The 15431-nt window shown below is 49.2% G+C and overlaps 1 protein-coding gene across 1 annotated transcript; it reads left to right on the top strand.

The window, feature by feature from the left end:
• The first annotated feature begins 154 nt into the window (after positions 1–154).
• SPACA6 (sperm acrosome associated 6) lies at positions 155–9963 on the top strand. Its single transcript, XM_032487974.1, is given in 11 exon segments — positions 155–446; positions 448–595; positions 844–921; positions 7033–7101; positions 7783–7806; positions 8176–8253; positions 8362–8468; positions 8843–8845; positions 8930–9086; positions 9171–9381; positions 9865–9963. Coding segments are annotated over 11 exon segments (975 nt in total). The 5' UTR covers positions 155–380; the 3' UTR covers positions 9899–9963.
• The last annotated feature ends 5468 nt before the right edge of the window (positions 9964–15431 follow it).

Below are 15431 nucleotides of genomic sequence, written 5' to 3'. Positions count from 1 at the left end.
TCGGGTGCTCGAGGTGTCTCTATATCATGTCCATTTCTGCCACACTCCCTCGCTCCACCCCAGGGCCTGGCGGGCCGCCCTGCACACCGCACTGCCGGCCTCTGGGTCCCTGAGACCCTTTAACCTGTGAGGACGTCCAGGGTCACAGGTGAGGTTCTTGGGAGCCTGGCGTCCGGCCCAACCACAAGCCTGGGGATTGCTGGCCTGACCCCTGACCCCTGACGCCACACATCCTTCCCCCTTCCTCCCTTAAAACCCTGAACCTGACATCTGATGGGCAACTGAAACCCGACCTCTGACCCCATATCATAAGCCCCTCCCCCACCCTGTGATGACCTCACAAAAGTCACCAGCTTCTCCCCAGTTCAAGACCCTCCGCTATGGCCCTGCTGGTCCCAGCAAGCTCTGTCCTGTCTGCCCTAGTGGCCCTGATGGTCTTCAGGGCCTCCTGCCTGGGCCTGTCTCCTCTGCTTCACGTCCTACAATGAGCGCCTCCAAATCTGCCAGATCTTCGCAGGCCTGGAGAGTCCCGACCTTGGGAAGTGTGAGGAGGCCTTCACGGATGCCTTTAAGGGCCTCCTGGACACAGAAATCAGTGAGGAGACCCCCACCATCCTCCAGGGCCCCGAGGGGGTTGGCGGAGGGAAGGACCAGAGATGCTAGGGGAGCCTGAGGGGGACAGAGACTCAGAGACAGGAGGATGTAGATGGGGGTGGGGCAGGGACTCAGGGGAGGTGAGAGACCAGTGAGGACAGAGATTCAGAAAGAGAAAGGAAAATGTTTACACTGGGGACATGGTATTGGGGGAGCTGCTTCCCCCAAGCTGCTGCCTCCCACCCCCAGACTACGATGAGCGAGGCCACTTGCACGATGCCTTCACCCAGATGACCCACTTCCTCCAGGAGATGGCTACTGCCCAGGGTGAGTGGGGCAGGGATGGCAGCGGTGGGAGGTGTGGGTTTGGAGCCCCCAGGAGACAGATGTTTGTGCGCAGAAGGCCTGGAACTTGACAGTGATCTCTGGGGAGGTGGCACTGGGAAGCCCAGTGAGCTGGGTTACCTTGTCGGGGAGGAGCAGGTGCTGGTGGAGGGGTGAAGGGACACTGCAGAAGTACCTTAGAGTCTGAAGCCCGCTGGGATCAGGGAGATGTGAGCTCTGACCTCACTGGGTGGCTTGCCCTCTTTCTGGCTGTGAGATTCTGGACCTGTCACTGCCCCACCCCCACCCACCACCCTGGGCCTCAACTTACCCACCTGTAAGATGGGACAGCCTCCTTGCCTCCCAGGACAACCTTGGAACTCAGCGAGAGGGAGGGACCCCTGATGAGACAGACTTCAGGGAGGAGCTCTTCCTTTAGTATAAAATGCACATATTGCCTAGAGCTAACAAAGGGATTCCACATTTTTGACATGTGAGGCTATTAGTGGGAAGGGAGACAGGTGGAAACGGGGAGAGAGGATCATTCAGGTAACAACCGTGCAGGGAGTCAGGCACCCAGGACAGCCCTGGAGTGGGTGAGACCCACGCGTGCAGCTCTGGAGAGATGTGGGCATGTGGTGGTGGGAAGGGACCTCAGGGCTGGGGCAACCCTCATGACCCAGGAGAGGCATGAGCCATAATCTCACCAGGCCACCGTGATCACATGACACAGGATCCCCCCAGTGTGTTGGAGACTGGAACTGTCAGGGGTGGGCGTGTGGGAAGGAGGCCTGACTGCTGGCTCTTGTGCAGTGTCACCGGCCACCTCAGTGGTCCGGGGCTTTGGACTTACCACAGCACCCTTGTTTTATCACTCCTTTTGCTTCCTGATCTTGCCCACCAAGCTTTTGGACAAAGCTCCCCAAGGATGAGGAAGTTCCCACCTCCTCCCCGGGGAGGGCACTCCAAGGGGCCAGCATGGGGAAGACTTTAGCTTCCGATCCCCATCCCCAAAGTGAGAGCTGAGGAACTCAGGGCTGCCAGTCAGGGAAGGGAGTCTCAAGACTCCAGGAGAGTCCCTTTTTCCCCCACAGAGACCAGCTTGTCACAGAAGGTTTTGGAAACAGTGAGAACAAGTCCAGCTCTGGGGGTCAAAGACCTTCTTGGGCTGTGTGGGGGACAGACTGGAGCAGGGGAGAGAGCGGAGGCTGGGAGGCCCCGGTGGAGGCTGTGGTGACGGAGGCCTGAGCTGGGACGGGGATTATAAAGGTGAACATCTGAGGGGCAGCAGATCCATGAGTCCAGGGTTCAGCTGGGAGTCAAGGGAGAGTTGAGACTCTGTCCTTAAGGAGCTGGGCTGTGAGCTGGGAAAGATGAGGTCAGCTCTGCATGAAGTTCCTCTGGTGCCCATATGGAGGACGGACTAGAGGGAGAGACTGGAGGCCGGGAGAAGCTGGTGCAATACATTCCATAGATATTTATTGAATGGGCCACATTCAGGGGACACAGCTGTGACCAAAACTGCATACCACCTGCCCTGAGGTTGCTTATATTGAGGGGGGCAGTGAGGGGGAAACAGAAGAGGAAGGAAATGGGGTGACCAATGGGGTGATCATTTTAAATAGGTTGATCGGGGGAGGTGCAGATGAGAAGGTCCAATTTGAGCAAAGACCTGTACTGGGTGACAGTGAAAGCCTGGCAGATGATCTGGGGAGAGAGCTTCCAGGCAGAGGGAAGCGCCAGTGCAAAGGTCCTGGGGCCAGTGAGGCTAGAGTGGACCTTGCAGGGCAGTAGTTCTGCAGCCTCACAGTATATGGTATAATCTCCTGGGAGTTTATTAAAGTGATTAAAATGCAGACTCCTGGGCCCCACCCTCCGGTTTCTGACCAGTAGGTCTGAGGTGAGGCCCAGAATGGACATTCCTAATGCATTCCCAGCCGATGCTGCTGCTGATCTGGGAAGACAGTTTGAGAACTGCTGTTGTGGGCCCTTAGACTGACTTCAGCCAAGGTGCTCCCTCTTTCCAGCTATATCTGGTGAGCATTAGTTCAGCCAGTCTCTTCGGCTTTTGTTCACGATACGGGGAAGCCCTTGGAGGATTTTACGGACAGAGAGATGGGGAGGATCGGACTAAGGCCATGTAGGTCAGGGCAGAAGCAGAGAGACCAGTGAGGAGACAGTCAGTGATGGTTTGGTCCTGTTGCGGTAGTTCAGGTGGACCAAGATGAAGCTGCCCCCTACATAGAAGACGCTGTGTCTGCAGACTTATTTATGTTAATTATCCTCCTAAAGAATATCTTTATACCAGCCCTGCGAGGTGGGGGTTTATAGCCCCATTCTTCAGATGGGGACAGTTGGGGCTCAGCTGGACAGTGGGGACAGACTCAGAGATATCTGGACCAGTCCTATGTGGAATGAGGGAGATGGACGATTCCTGGGTCTTTCTCAGATGGAGGACCCGAGAGATGGATGTGCTGACTCAGAGCAGCTCCTGGTGGTGGCCAGTGATACTGTTAGTGTAGGTAAGGCATGGAGTGGAGAGGGTGGTGTAGGGAGAGGGCAGTGTACCACAGGTAATGGTCACAAGTGGACCGCCTGGGTTCCAATTTAGCTGGGTGTCCTTGGGCCCCCTTCCTTAATTTCCCCATCTCAAACCTGGGGATGGTGATACCAGATACCAGTTATAATATGTCAGTTTCTGGTGTACAGCACACTGTCCCAGTCATGCATATACATACACATATTTGTTTTCATATTCTTTTCCATTAAAGATATTGAATATAATTCCCTGTGTTATACAGAAGAAAATTTTAATCTATTTTTACATATAGTGGTTAACATCTGCAAAACTTAAACTCCCAAATTTATCCCTTCTGTCCCCCTTTCCCCTGGTAACCGTAAGATTGTTTACTTTGTCTGCAAGTCTGGTTCTTTTGTAGATGAGTTCATTAGTGTCCTCTTTTTCCTTTTCTTTTTATTTTTTTTAGATTCCACATGAGTGATATCATATGGTATTTTTCTTTCTCTTTCTGGCTTACTTCACTTAGAATGACGATCTCCAGGCCCATCCATGTTGCTGCAAATAGCATTGTTTTATTCTTTTTTTAATCACTGAGTAGTATTCCATTGTATAAATATACCACGACTTCTTTATCCAATCACCAGGCACCATTCTAAGTGCTTAGAGACATTATCCTATGCAATCATTAAGTGGTACTGGGCCACATAGTTTGTGAGGGGGAACGCTTTTACATTGTATGACATAAGTTCTCCCCACCAGCCCTGTGAGGTTGATACCAATATTGTCCCCATTTTATGAATAAGGAGACTGAGGGTCAGGATGGTTAGATACTTGGCCAAGGTCACATAGGGAGGAGGACTTGTGATGCATACCTCAGGTGTGAGACAGGTGTGCTCATAGAGAACTCAAACTCAGATGATCAGAAACAGTTGAAGTTCCTAATCTTTGGGGGAGACTTTATAACATCCACCTGCGCCCCCTTGTGGTTCACTTAGCATCACCCCCACCCCTTGGCCTCTCTGGGTATTTCACTCCATCCCTAGTTTACTACTATGCTTCACTAGATATATGACATTCTCCCCTGCCCCATGGCTAGCTTGGTATATCCCACACACCCTCCCCATGAGTCATTTGGTTTGGCCCATAGATATTCCTTGGATGCCTTCCCAACATCCTGGCCACTCATTTGAGCACCCCACTCTGACCACATCCTCCTTACCAGGCTGCCATCTCCAGACCACATGCCTGCCTTGTGGCCAAAGAGAGACCTCTAAGTCCATGACCCATCATTTTGAACCTGCTCCCTTGCTTCAGTGCCCCCTCTCTCCAGCTTACACCCAAAGACCATCACTTCAGCCAGTCTCCTCCCAGTCTCCTCAATTCCCTCCCTTTTTGTATGGTTTTAAGTGGCAGAGGAACCTGCAATGGCTTAAACAAGCTAGAAGTTCATTTCTCCCATATAAAATAAGTCTTGAGGTTGGCCCTCAAGGCTAGCATGGCAGCTCCATTTTCTCTGGGACCTAAGCTTCTTCCAGATTTCTGCTTTACCATCCTAGGGTATACCCCTTTTATCCTCATGGTCCTATATAACTGCTAGAGCTCCAGCCCTCAAACCCAGTTTCAGGCAGCAGGATGGAAGAAAGGGAAAGGATCAATAAAATGGCATCATTTCTCTTTTAGGGATACTTCCTGTAACTCACACATGACACTTGCACTTACATTACAGTGATCAGAACTTGGTCATAGGACCCCCCCCCCCAACCAGGTCACATGACCATGGTTGGAAGGGAGGCTTTTAGCTGGGGTGGGGAGTGGGGCAGGGCGGGGTGCTTTCCTAGCTGAAAATCAGTGTCATGTTACTAAAAAGAAAGTAGACACCTTGAGGCAACTGGCAATCTCTGTGTATTAGTTTGCTCAGGCTGCTGTAACAAAATACCATAGACTGGGTGGCTTAAATAACAAATTTGTTTGTTCACCATTCTGGAGGCTAGAAGTCCAAGATCAAGGTGTCAGTGTTGGCAGGGTTGGTTTCTTCTGAGGCCTGGCTCCTTGGCTTGTAGATGACTGTCTTCCTTCTGTGTGTGTCTGTGTCCAGATTTTCCTCCTCTTCTAAGGAAATCAGTCATGTTGGATTAAGGCCCACCATAATGATCTCATTTTGACTTAATTACCTCCTTAAGACTCTATCCCTAACTATTACATTCTGAAGGCCTAGGGGTTAGGACTTCAACATCTGAATTTGGGAGGGACACAGTTCAGCCCATAACACCCTGTCCCATTTCTGACTGCTAAAACCATCTCCACCAGTAAATCATTCCAGCCATCCACTTGGAAAAAGCCAAAAAACTTTATAGTGTTGAGGCCATTACGATGGTCAAAACTCAAACAGCCATAGGACAGAGAACATAAAGGGAGTGAAAGAGGAGTGGAAATGAAGAGGCTAGGGACCCTGGAAAAGTGGTGGGTGTGTGCCCTCTCTAAAGGGGCTGGCTGCTACTAAGCTCCAGCTAATGCGCCTCATGGAAATAGTCTGTGTTACAGCTCTTCCAAATTCTTTAAAGGGATGCCAAACATTTTATTTGACTTCCCCAAATTTTATATGATGGCAACTGGTTCATTTTGAAAAATACTTACCAGGCCAAATATAACACATCCAAAGTCTGGACTGGGGCCACAGACCTCCAGTTGTGGTCTCCATTCCAGTTGGATCCTGGAATTCATTCTTCACATACCAATTGAGCACTTTCTAAGACTCGGGGCCCTCTCCTGGGTTCTGAGAACACAGTGCTAAAGAAGGACAGGTTTGCTTACTTAAGAGACAGGCTTAGGGGGGAGGTATAGCTCAGTGGTAGAGTGAGTGCCTAGCATGCATCAAGGACCTGGGTTCAATCCCCAGTACCTCTATTATAAATAAAAATAAATAAATAAAATAAATAAAAACCTAATTACCTCCTCCCCCCAATTTTGTTTTTTTAATTTTTAAAGGCTTAAATGATCACTATATATACAGTAATATTTGGAAACTGGTGAGAGCTCTGAAGGGGGCACTAGTAGAGACAAAAATAGGGTACTGGATTCAATTAGATCTGTGGTCAGGGAAAACCTCTAAAGAGGTGACATGAGGTATAACATGGAAGATGAACAGTAGGAGGGGGAAAGATGTGCTAGGAACAGAAGCCAGCATGTGCAAAGGCCCTGGGGTGCTAGACAATGTGGTTCTTTTCATATTAGGGGTAATGAAAGGTGGGTAATAGGGATGGAGTAGAGAGGGAGAGGAGACTAGGCCTAATGGGCCTTGGAAGAAATTTGATCTTCATGCTCCCCTTTCCCCTCAACAAGATAAAGTCAGATGATGCAGAAGGGTTCCATCAGAGAGATAGTCCAGAGGCAGCAGAAGGTAGGAGACTTGGGGACTTGTCAGCCTTCTGGGTAGACAGGGTAGGAGGAGGTGAGAAGAGGGATGTGGTATATACCAGAGACCCGCGGGTGGAGAGGGACTGGGGAAGGGGCACAAACACCATGACGACAAGTTCTACAAGCTCAGCCAGCCTTGGGGAAGTGTGTGCACTACAAGGACTCCCTCCACCCTCCAGGGTCCTTTCGGGTCGCCTTCCCTGATGCCGCAAAGAAAATGGAAAAGGTTATATTACAGCTTAAAGAAGGTAAAACAGACCATCTCCTTCCCCTAGGCACAAACCCCACTCCCGCGAACCCCATCCGCTTCCTTCAGACCAATCCCCTGGCCCGATCTCGTCCCTTGGTGGGTCACTCCTGACAGCCTCTTTCCCTGCTTGGACTTCTCTGGGTCCGGCCCCACCCCTCTAGCTAGGACCGCTTCTTAAGACAGTCCTGTCCCAGATTAGCCTGGACTTCTTCCTGGATCTCTGTGTCTGGCCCTGTGTGTGAAGTTTCCTTTCCAATTGGGCCTCTAGTGGGCTGCTTCTAGTCCTGCCACACCTCCTAATTAAACCCTGGCTAACTCCCCTAATTAAACCCTGATCCCTCAGAGGATCGCCGAGGATCTAGGCCCGCCTCGGTGGAATACACCAGGACTGGCCTTGCCTCCTTAGTGCCAGCAGCAGACCTGCCGCCCTTGTCCCCACACCTGGCCTTAGATGCTCGCAGTAGGCCTGTGCCTGACCTCTTAGTGGAATGCTGCAGGCCCCGCCCCGCCTACAGGTGGAATGCTGCTGGCTTTTCCCCGCCCCCTAGGTGGACCGCGGCAGGCCTGGCTCTGTCCCCTCGGAGGAATGCACCCGGCCCAGTAACAGTTACTGTAGGGAAGCTTCAAGTGGGCACCTCCTGCGACTTACAGGGTAGTAATTCTTCCTCTCTCTCCACAGCCCAAGCCTGCATCCCTCCCTGTGGTAAGCACTTCATTCAAAGCTCGGAATTGCTGGGGGAGGTGGTAGGGGCCGCTACAGGGGACTGGGAGGAGTGGGAGAGCACAGGTGGGTCTCTGATCCGAAGGGGGCCAATAAGAGCCCTGGAGAAAAGTAAGTACACCCGGTATTGTTCACAAACCTCATAAAAGGCGGGCCCGAAAACTAAGGCAAACCAATAGGAACCCGAGAAGCTGGAGACTGGCGTGAGGTAGCAAATGTGAGCAGGGAAGGCGGGGCTCAGATTCGGTCTGGAGGGTAGAACCCAGGGAGGTATTTAGACCTTAAGGTGGCCGAAGGGACCCGGGCTGGGGAAGGCAGATGGAGCCCAGACACAGCGTTCCCGTTCCGTAGGACTCCAGGAGGTCGCCCGGCGTTTCCGCTGCCGCGGGTGCTACTCCACGGTCTGCGACCTCCCGCTGGACTGCCCAGGTGAGGGGCGTGGCCTTGAAGGGCAAGGAACCTGACATACTGGAGGAGGGAGCCTGAGCAAGGAGGGGCGTAGTCCGGGGCGGGGCCTTGACGCCACCCTGTCTTCAGTTAAGGACGTGACAGTGACTCGGGGTCAACAGGCTATGTTCTCTTGCACTGTGAACTTCCAGCTGCCGAAGGAAGAGATCACCTATTCCTGGAAGTTCGCAGGAGGTGTGAGTCAGGGCGGGACCAGCGCAAAGGGTCTAGGGGGCGGGTTATACTTCCCAGGAGGTTGCGGAGTCAGGACGGAGCGGGTGGACAAGCTCTAGAGTCTCCGTCCAGATTCAGACTTCGTGCAAGGGGAGGGTTCTGGCATTTAGGGGAAGAGTCAAAGCTCACAATGCAGAACCAGAGATCGGGTATTTATCCGTAAGGGTTTGGGGCGGGATTGCAAATATTAGGCTTATGGGGCGGAGTCAAGACTTAGAAGGCGGGGCTATGCGCGAAGAATCGCGCAGAAGAGCTGAGGGTGGAGCCGGGGCTCGGGAAGGCGTGGCCTGGCTCGGGGGTGGGCCTTGTACCTAGCGGCTGGGCGAGCCGGGCGGAGGGAGTGTCTCCTGGGTTTGGGGCGGTGTCTCCTGGGTTTGGGGCGGTGTCCCGCTGCTCGCGCCGCGTCAGCCCGAGCGTGCCGCAGATCCGGACTCAGGACCTGTCCTACTTCCGAGAGATTCCGCGGGCCCAAGGATACCTGGCGCGGATCCGGCCAGTGCAGCCCACGCACGGCGGGACCTTCTCTTGCGTGATCACGCACGACCAGCGACCCCTGGCGCGGCTCTACTTCTTTCTTAACGGTGCGGGCGGGGCGGGGCTGAGCGACTAGAGGGCGGGGCTACGGGGGTGGGGCGCGCGCCCGGCTGACGTGCGCGCCCCCGCAGTGACGGGGCCGCCTCCGCGCGGGGAGACCGAACTCCAGGTCTCTTTTCGGGAAGTGTTGCGCTGGGCGCCTCGGGAGGCGGAGATGATCGAACCCTGGAGACCGAGCCTGGGCGAGCTGCTGGCCAGTCCCGAGGCTCTGACGCCAGGCAACCAGTGCCTGCTCGCGGCCGCTGTGGCGTTAGCATCAGCCGGTGTGACCGTGCTGGCGTGGTGAGTCCCCCGGGACCCCGGAGTCCCACATCCGTTTCTCTCCTTCCTCAGACCCGGGAGTCTGGGTTCCCAGCCCCTTCCTACTTAGGAGTCCAGGCCCCCACCCCTCTCCTTCCTCAGACCAGGAGTCCTAGCCCTGTCACCCACCTTTGGGTCCCAGGCTCCAGGACGCAGATTTCTGGTACCCGGCCTCTCTCCCTCCACACATAGACAAACACTTTGTTTCCCAGGATGTTTGTTTCTTTCTTTCTTTCTTTCTTTCTTTCTTTCTTTCTTTCTTTCTTTCTTTCTTTCTTTCTTTCTTTCTTTCTTCCTTCCTTCCTTCCTTCCTTCCTTCCTTCCTTCCTTCCTTCCTTCCTTTTCTTTCTTTCTTTTCTTTCTTTCTTTCTTTCTCTTGAATTTTTTTAATGGAGGTGCTGAACCTAGGACCTCATACATGCTAAGCATACGCTCTACCACTGAGCATTCTATCTCCCCTTGCAGGATATTCTTTCGATGGTACTTAAGCAGCAGCTAACAAAGGTATATTTTTCTTCCTTATCCGATTTCCATCCCTAAAATAAAGAATATATTTAAGCTCTCTAGATTCTTTCATCTTTGAAGGCGGTCACTAACTTAGGAGGAAGGGCGGCATATCCCAAATATGCCTAGGTGAGCAGGCCCCCACCATGACAATAATATACACGGCTGTCACAGTTCGAGCCCAGACCCCTCCCCAGATTTCAGGCAGGATCCTGGACATTTCCACCTGCAGGCATCACCCTTAAGTAGAGTCCTTGATGTCACCCTGAAAGCTGCTTCCTCCTCAAGGCTTTCCTGCTGTCATAAAGGGCACCACCATCCACCCAGCTGCCCAACGAGAAACTAAGCTGCATTTAATCCTTCCTCCACTTCCAGTCTTCCAAGTCTCAGCCTTCTCAATTCCTGACTCTCTCATGAAGTTGCCTTCTCTCTATGTGGTCCCAGTCACCACCATCTTTTGCCAGAAACAGTGTAGCAGTGTCCCCATTGGCCTCCCTGGCTCATCTTGGCCTTGTCCCACCTCAATCCATTGCCCACAAAACAGCCAGAGTAATATTTTGAAGTTTGTCAGATTGGAGCACACCTCTTACCAGAACCCTTCAGTGCCTGCCCCGCCCCCCATTGCCATTGGAACAAAATCCAGTTCCTAGTCAAGGCCTTCAAAGTTCCCCAAGGTTCTGGCTAACCTTGGCTTGCCCCACTCTTTGCCCTTGATCTTTCTACCGGGTAGAAAGATCTCTGGCCTTTGCTCATTTCTTGTATTCATCCAGATTCTTCTTATTCTCTGCAGGACCTGGGTCCATGCTGTTTTCTGCCTAGACTAATATTTCTTCCCTTTTTGGTCTAGTTAAGTCAGTTAGGATTTCCCCTGAACGGCCTTTACATGAATTAACCCATTATTCCCCATGACAGCTCTCTGTGGGCTGGCACGGTATTTATGGGCCTGACTCCACCTCCCTCTCATCCCTCTCTTAGCCCCACTGGCCTTCTTTTTTTCGGCCCTTCAACATGCAAAGCTCAGTCCTGTCTCTGGGCCTTTGCACATGCTGTTCTTCATACTTGAAATGACTTTGCTCTGAACCTCACAAAGCCACCTCCCTCTCACTGCACAGGTCCCAGCTCTAGTGTCACCTTCTCTGACGACTCCCGTCACCCCATAACTGACCTCCCCCTCTTTTACCTTGTGCATAGCACTCCTTCAGGCCTAATGTAAACTTCTTTTTTAATTTGGTTTCATGCCTTCCCCACTTGAAAGGTAAGCTCCTTCGCATCCTTATTCACTGATGTGTTCCCCTTCACTGATTCATTCAATCAGCAAACAGTTACTGAGTGTTTACTACGTGCCAGGCATTTTCAAGGCCCTGTAGAAACAGCAGTGAAAAAATCAGAAGAGACAAAAATCTGCACCTTCAAGATGAAGGAGACAATTAATAGATACAAACTGTTATGTATAAAATAAATAAGCTACAAGGATATATTAAACAGCACAGGGAATACAGCCAGTATTTTATAATAACTTTATTTGGGGGGGGGTGTAGGTTTATTTATTTATTTTTTAATGGAGGTACTGGGGATTGAACCCAGGACCTCAAGCATGCTAAGCACACACTCTACTACTGAGCTATACCCTCCTCCTACAATAACTTTAAATGGAGTGTAGTCTATACAAATATTGAATCACTATGTTGTACACCTGAAACTTATATAGCACTGTAAGTCAACTATACTTCAATTTTTTAAAAAAAAATCTGCACCCTCATGGAGTTGAGATTCTCGTTGATGGTCAAAAAATAAACAAAAAAATTAAGCAAAAATACGCATCAAGTCATATGATAGTGGGTGTGATGGAGAAAATGAAGCAGAGAAGCAGAGATGGGGGTGTTGGGGGAAGAAGGGTAACAATAGGATCTTTGGACAAGGCCTCACTGACAGTGACACCATGAATAAACTTACTTACAAAACAAACAGGCTCACAAATAAAAAAAAAAAAAAAGGAAAGAAACAGACTCTCAGACATAGAAAACAAACTTATGGTTACCAAAGGGAAAGGGGAGTTGAGGATAAATTAGGAGTTTGGGATTTGCAGATACACACTACTATGTGTAAAATAGAAAAAGCACACTATGCTGTACACCAGAAACTGACAGAGCATGGTCAACAGTACTTCAATTTAAAAAAAAAAAAGAAGGACTTAGAGGGAGGGTGTAGCTCAGTGGTAGAGCGATGCTTACCATGCACCAGGTCCTGGGTTCAATCCCTAGTACCTCCATTAAATAAGTAAATAGACCTGATTAACTCCCCCCCCCAAAAAAAATTAAGTAATGAAAACATTTTAAAAAGGACTTGAAGGGGATGAGGTGCAAGCCATGTGGATATTTGTGTCAAGAGCTCTCCAGGCAAAAGAAACAGCAGGGGCAAAAGCCCTGGGGCAGGAGTTTGCCTGGTGTGCGGAGGAGTAGCCAGGAGGTCAGTATACCAGAGCAAGGCTTTAGGAAATGAGTATGCCATGAGGTCAGAGGGAGCACGGGGGACCAGTTCACGCAGGACCTTGGCCACTGTAAGGTCTGCATTTTCCTCTGTATGAGATCATAGTGGGTTTTGAGCCAAGGAAGATCATAGTGGTATTAGACTGGACTTACTCAGCTCCTGCAGGGATGACAGACTGTAGCAGGGGCAGGGGTAGAAGCAGGGATCACTGCTGGGTGCTGCGGTCATCCAGGCAAGAGATAGCAACTTTTTACATTTAATTTGGGGGGCGGTAGGTAATAAGGTTTATTTATTTATTTATTATTACTTTTGGTGTAGGTACGGGGATCGAACCCACGACCTCATGCATGCTAGGCACACACTCTACCACTGAGCTATACCCTCCCCCTGAGATAGCAACTTAATAATTGAGGGAAGAGTTGTGGCTTGGGGACAGAGTGGTGACAGGGAAGGTGAGGAGCAGTGGTTCTAGATCTGTCTTGAAGATAGAGCCATTGGGATTTGCTGATGCATCAGCATGTTGGGTGTGAAAGAAAAGAGAAGGGTCAAGGATCCATTGTCTGGACAGCAGCAACGTCCAGGAGAACCCTCTGACGTAGGGGACTGTTCTAGATCTGCCCTGTCCAGTATGGCAGCCACCAACCCCATGTGGCCACAAAGCACGTGAAATATGGCCAGTGCAATTGAGAAAGTGAATTTATAATCTTTTATAACTTTGATGACATAAATCTAAATCATCCTTCTGTGACAGTAAAAGTCATTGGAGCCTGTGTCCAGGGATCTTTAATTCTGGGTCACACCCTCTTTGTTTATTTGACTGAGAGCTCCTGGAAGGCAGGCTCTGCCTCTTGTTTTTGTATTTTCGAACCTGGCAAAATGTGTGGAATTCAGTAGGAATTTAAATGTTTTTGTGACAGATTGACTGAGTCAAAGAATGATGGAGTTGAAAAAAGAACTTAATTTAGTCCCACATGGTGATGGCCACTGTTGTGAACAGTGCAGCTGTAGCATTTGGGGGCCTGAGCAGCTGGAAGGATGGAGTTCTGTTTCTTGAGATAAGGGAGACTGTTAGAGGAGAAGATTTCATGGGGATTGAGGAGGATAGATTGGGAGCTGGGTCTAGTATTAGGTATCCAACTGGAAACATTTTGGAGGCAGTTGGGTACACAATTTAGGGACGAGATCTCCTCTGAAGATGGAAGTTTCAGAGTCCCGCCTCCAGACGTGGAGCATGGATGAGGCATTCGTGTACAAAAGAAGTAAGTGTAGGTAGATGAAAGAGGTGGATGAGAGGTTTCTTTTTGATCAGTCAGCAACATGAAGAGGAACCCACAAGGAAAACAGGGATGGCAGGGCAGCTGTGGCATTCCGGAAGCCACGTGAAGAAAGCATTTCAAGGAGAGAGTGATCAGCTGTCTCAGAGGCTGGATCATAAAGCCTGTTTCATGAAGCAAAGGAGATTAGTGTTAATTTTTTTTTTTTTAATCTGGTTTTTGGTTGCTGCCTGTACTTCATGTTTTCTTCTGTAAAGAGCTTTGAAGTTTTGATCTGTGCTGTTGTTATGCCAGTAACCGTGTGTGTCAGATGTGTGATGCATTTTCCCTTCTCCATGTGTGTTATGTCCTTTAACAGAAGGCACAGCTGAGTCCCAGCTAACTGGAGTCACTTTGCTGTTTTGCTGCTTGTTGCATGCACATAGGAATGGGCAGCGAGCTCCTTTCCCCTTCCCCAGAGCCGTTTGATCTCTCCCAAAATATACCAGCAGCCTGCTTACTACTAAACTCAATCCAAAAGGCCTTTAAAAATACAGTGGATATCTTTTTTTTTTTTTTGACTAACCAGTTTATTGACATTATTTGAAACTTTTGAAACATAAACGGAGAGGCTTTTTGTTGAGACACTGTCAAAACAATTTTTTGAAATGTTCCTGAAACTCACATGGATTTGAAGATGAAAGGATGTTACTACCATCCTTATTAGTCTTTGGGAGGAGGAAAAATATGACTTTATTCCACCTGAAAAATATATACAGGCTTATATCTTTTATTGTCTAAAACAATAAGCTAAAATGAATTTCTATAATTTTAATTTGAAGATTGAATAAATATTTTTCATAAAGATAAAAAAAAACTATCTCAGAAGCTAATGACTAGGAAACAGGAAGCCTGAGAATTGGCCCTCAGTTTTATCCACATGGATATCATTGATGAAACTGATGAGCAATTTCCATGGCGCAGTGGGGGGTGACCATCTGACTGGCATGCGTTTAAGACTCAATGAGAGTCTTAAACAGCAAGGTCCTACAGGGAACTATATTCAGTATCTTGTAGTAACCTATAATGAAAAAATATGAAAAGAAATATATGTATGTGTGTGGTTGGCTGGACCATTATGCTGTACACCAGAAACTGACACAACATAGTAAACGGACTCTACTTCAAAAAAGATTTTTTTAAATATATAGCATTTATTCACTACTGAAAGAAAAAGGACTCAGTGAGAGTCAAAATCATCTCTCATTAGAGAAACACCAATCAAAACCACGAGATACCACTTCACCCCCACTAGGATGGCTATAGTCAGAAAGTCAGGAAATAACATGTCAGATGTAGGATGGAGAGAATTCAGAACCCTCATATTTTGCCAGTGGGAATGCAAAGTGGTGCAGCCACTGTGGAAAACATTCTGGCAGTTCCTCAATACGTTAACCATACAATTACCGTACGATCCAGCAATTCCATTTCTAAAGAATTCCATCTAAGAAACTTAAACCTACGTCCACACAAAAATTTGTACATGAGTGTTCATAGCATTATTCACAGTAGTCAAAAAATGAAACTATCCCAAATGTCCATCAGCTGATAAGGGGATAAACAAAAGGTGATACATCCCTACAGTGGAATATTATTTGGCAATAAAAAGCATCAGTGATACACACAGCAACATGCTTGAACTTTGAAAAAGTGCTAAATAAAATCTGCCAGAGAAGAGCACATGTCACATGAATCCATTTATATGGGATGTCCAGGATAAACAAATCT

This window comes from Camelus ferus, chromosome 9 (genome assembly GCF_009834535.1).
Source record: "Camelus ferus isolate YT-003-E chromosome 9, BCGSAC_Cfer_1.0, whole genome shotgun sequence".
Lineage (NCBI taxonomy): Eukaryota > Metazoa > Chordata > Mammalia > Artiodactyla > Camelidae > Camelus > Camelus ferus.
This window is presented reverse-complemented; position numbering and strand designations above follow the sequence as displayed.